This window comes from Mya arenaria, chromosome 10, assembly GCF_026914265.1.
Source record: "Mya arenaria isolate MELC-2E11 chromosome 10, ASM2691426v1".
In the NCBI taxonomy this organism is placed as follows: Eukaryota; Metazoa; Mollusca; class Bivalvia; order Myida; family Myidae; genus Mya; species Mya arenaria.
This window is the reverse complement of record NC_069131.1, coordinates 51116526-51121040: the sequence shown is the minus strand read 5'-3', so window position 1 is coordinate 51121040 and position 4515 is coordinate 51116526. Positions and strand designations below refer to the sequence as shown.

General features: G+C 35.9%; 1 protein-coding gene across 16 annotated transcripts in view; it reads right to left on the bottom strand.

Moving 5' to 3' along the window:
• The window catches only part of LOC128206118 (zinc finger protein 302-like), a 53562-nt gene extending 49047 nt beyond the window's left edge, over nt 1–4515 (bottom strand). For all 16 annotated transcript variants that reach the window (XM_052908368.1, XM_052908378.1, XM_052908376.1 and 13 more), the window contains exons 1-4: nt 4458–4515; nt 3065–3240; nt 2351–2507; nt 254–880 (exon numbers count right to left, since the gene is read on the bottom strand). In XM_052908368.1, coding sequence (XP_052764328.1) covers nt 254–880; nt 2351–2507; nt 3065–3154 — 874 coding nt within the window. In that variant the 5' untranslated portion in view covers nt 3155–3240; nt 4458–4515. The remainder of the gene's footprint in view (nt 1–253; nt 881–2350; nt 2508–3064; nt 3241–4457) is intronic.

Genomic DNA, 4515 nt, shown 5'->3' with positions numbered 1-4515 from the left:
ATGAAATAATCTGTGGAAAACAGGGAGTAACTTACTTTTTGGAGAAAAAAATTCCATAAAATACTTTTGACTTTAACCTAAATTTTTTCTGTAGCTTTGGAAAGATACAACTTCTTGAAATGCTCATTTATAATCGTATAAATTGTTATGACTTCAAACAGCTTAATTAAACTTTAAATATTAAACTATAAGTAAGAAGGCAAAAACTAGAACAGCCCAGCGCATGGTCGATAAACTACAAAAAAGCACTTACTGAATGCCTGCTGTGCTTCCAAGTCTGCTTGAGAACCAGTAGCACCGGACGCCGAGGGGTCATATTCTAAAGAAATGTTAGCTCCAACGTTAGAATCCCAATCCTGAGCTGAAGGAATTTGTCGCCCGGGCGTAACACCCGTAATCTCAAGCTCGTCCATTTGGGACTCAGTCAATGTTTCTAGTTTCACAGTTTGATTGCCATGCCCTGAATGTACTGTTCCATCAGGAGCTACTATCGGAGCCACAAGGCCAGACAAATCAGCCCCGAGGCTAAGTCCCTCTTGTCCTTGTTCATTGACAACTGTCGACGATGATGATTCTGAATCATCAGCACCAGTCTCTGACATCGTGGGATAACCCGCACTTTGATTAATATTTCCATGATCATGTTCCAATTTTACAACTCTTTCCGCTAACTTTGCGGGTGTTGCACTCACAAGAATAGGTCTCGATACAGGGTATGGCTGATGCCTCCTGATCCCTGTCTTGCCTCTGCCCCTACCCGTGGGGCTTTGAAAGCTCCGAACATTCTGAACATTATATTGGTGCTCTGCTTCAGCATTTGCTCGACTAATCGCCTCTTCCATTACCCGTTTCTCTTCTTCTTGTTTCTTTTTATGGTGACCTGCAAACACGGAAAGACGTTTAACAGTTGTAGCAGACAATGCAGATCAGTTGGTCTGACAGTCCTGACTGGTCAAGTTTTAACCAGGATGGCTGCTGCAGAACAGAGGCTGTATTCATTAAGCAATTATGTGAATATTTTTCAACTTGGTGAACATTTTGTTATTTTAAATACTCTCTACTTTTTATCAGCTTTATTCATATGCATAACATAAATATTGTTTAGACCATTTTTTTCTCATGTTCATATTTGGGGTTTACAAACATTGTTTATTTTCTTAAAATTTGAATTAGAAAAAAGGCAATATTCCATAAGTTGAGAATTTTCACTAAGATGCTAAATGAATACGGCCCCAGGGAATTAAGGGAGAAAATGGCACATTGCATCGCTTGTGATAACTTGAATCAGGGGTTTCAATAAGCGGAGATAGAGGTATTATACGTCCGGAAAATCACCAAAAAAGTCCCAGAATTTGACCCCGGGCGTTTTGAAAATTCCTTATAAAAGCCTTGTACGCCTCTTTTAAATATGTTGTACTGCCCTTTTATCTTCCCATATGCCTTGTACGTGTCATATGACAGCTTATTGTGTGTAAGGAGCAGAGGACCTGTGTATTTATAAACGGCCATTTTCTAATCCGATAACTGGGAAGAGCCAATTAGTGTAACATCGTCAGGAGGTGGAGCTATTGAATGTCAGCCAATCAGAATATACAATGACAACTTGTTCATTCAAAGATGAAAGGTCGTAAAATACAATAGAAAATAAGACACGGAATCTAAAAAAAATCCTGATTTTGGGTCTTATTGAAACTCCTGTAGAATATTATGATTATGCAAGAAAATGTTAGGAATTGTTTCTAGTTCAAGTAAAATCTGGTTTGAACTACTCAATTTAAAAAAAAATAGGTATTTTTTCAAAATCATATCTCAACTTTCAATGAAAAAGAGAAAGAAATATTTGAAAGTCTTTAGCATCTAATTCTATGAAAGCAGGAGGGTGCCCATACTAGTTTCTCAATGATGGCAGAATGGGGCTATCAAAAAAGGAATCCTTCAAAAACACTTAGGCTTTTGTCCAAGGTTAATCCTGGCCTTGGAGAAGCCCTGTTAGTTCTTTTGTTTTAAGAAAAATGAATGATGAAACCTTGTTACTTACATATAAATCTAATTTTGTGGCAGATCCCGGGTTTCAAATTGGTTTAAAGCAGGACATCAAACCTTTTGTCAAATACACTGATAGCTCAATACAAAGGATTTTTTTTTTATCAGCTATTTCGTTGGTAAAAAAATGTTTATGAATATTTAAGCTTTACACAGTTTCATTAGTCAATTGGCCCTGGGCATCATATATGTTATGACACGCTTGGGTGGCGTGGATGAACTTTGCAGACTTGTCTTTATTTTGATCACTGACTTACTGAAGGATCTCAGACGTCTATGGGGGGGGGGGACAAACAATTAGACTTACTTTTGAGGCAGTACCCCAGGAACTGTGATTTGACGTCCTCATGGTCTTCCAAGAAACCTACAGCCGAGTCAGAGCCAAGGTGACTCAGGGTGCCATCCGCCACACTGGCTGTCAGGATGATTGACTCTTCTTTCGTGGCTGCTGCAAGCTGCTCAATCTGAAAGTTACAATATTCTCATAATGCACCTACTGTTAAAATATTGTATATGTGTAACGCTTTGCTTAAATCCAAAACCTTAACCAGAATTTCTAAGTTGAATAATAATAAAAAAATTAATTGGTTTATACCTACTGATGATGGAGTTACGCCGAAACGTTTAAGATAATAAACTTTACGTGTTTGTGTGGTTTATTTTATTCATATTAAGTTGAATAATAAAATCCCATGATTTGCAATGTTTTCAAAAAAGTGTTATCTAACTTCATTTATTAAGTAGGCTAGATATTATGGAACATAAATCTATAATATCAATGCAATATATATAATGATATATTTGCCTGTGCTTACATTCAATACCTTGACAGAGGTGTGATGCCAACACTAGGGTGAGTAGTATAGTTCTCCTTATTCTTGGAATGGTCGAGCTATAAATTGCTGTGATTGAATGAATATATAAAAAAAATTATGTAGTGTGAATGAATATACATACATATATATATATATATATATATATATATATATATATAAATGACATGACAAAAAACATCACATACCAATTGCTGAATCTGGGATTTCAGCACCGCCTTCAAGATGACCCGGTAGCCCGGCACCTCTTTCAGTATACTCATATCTATTGTGGTCATGATTTAATGCACGGTTGTACTCTAAGTAGTTGAAGGCAGCTTGTGTTGTTGATTTGCACAAGTGTAAAGAGAAGACAAGCAGCACTCTAAAAAAGATAATGGTATGACATGATAGATTAATTAATAATAAGAGCGGTCACAGTAAGTGTAGAATGCCCCCAGAGTGCCATCCATGCGGCATTCTATAATGATTTAAACTTTTAAGAGTGACCTTAATTTTTTAGTTAAGGCCGTGGGTCTAGCATGCCAGGCATCACCTTATAGTACCAAACACATGTGCCAATAATTTTAAAATGCGTCCATGTACAATCAAATTATACTGATACTCGTATGTGCATTCATGCAACTCCATAATGATTGAACTCTTAAGATTGAAGTAAGGTTGTGGGTCTTGCACGCAATATATTGCCTTACTAAGTTAAAAGATCCAACACATGTGCCAATTTATTTCAAAATAACCAAATTACAGCCTGGACATAGATACTCTATCTATGCCATGTCACCTTTATTTACTGATCACATGTGCAAATTTATTTCAAAGTCCCCTCAAACATCACAAAATAACCACCCAGACAGGAACACTCATTCTTTGTACATATAAATAAAATGACACATCGTCTTAAATGTCTTTATGTAAAAATAAAGTTACAGCCCAGACACAGAACCAGACGGACAGACTTTTAAATGCAAGCATTTCCGGGGCTTAAAAGGGATAATTTCATTTTAAAAGTTGTATTGTATAAGGGAAATTTCAACAAGTAAAAATTTCATTAACTACATAGATGAGTGTAAATTAGTGCCAGAACTTGGACCATAAATGTTTCGAGTTTTATGAAATTTCAGTGTTAGACTTGACAGGAGCCTTGCGATAAAAAACGAGTGTATAAAACGCTTGGACATCATGATAAATTGTTGTATTATGTCCCATGATGTGATAAACACTTCACAAAGTATTGCTCTACATCACAAAATCTGCACTCTGCCTGAACCAACTAAGCTATTGCTTCTTACACACACTACATTTTTAAATATAATACCTTTCATAACAATAGCAACACACGTAGTGATATAATTTTTAAAGAACAAGTAAAATAAGGATATTTGGTATTTCTGTTTTGAAACATTCATAACTGTTGTCTGCTACTCAATGTTGGAACTGACGAATATCATTATTTAGGCCTCTTTTAATGCATATATAAATATATATGCAACAATTCAACTCGCAAATATGGTAAATGCGAGTTTTGATGTACACAAGATCAAACAACTAACCATAACTTGTAATGCAAAAAGGGTGAATTACCTAAAATCTTATCAGACCAATTTCTAATCGAGGATTAGTGAACCGACGCCATTTTTAA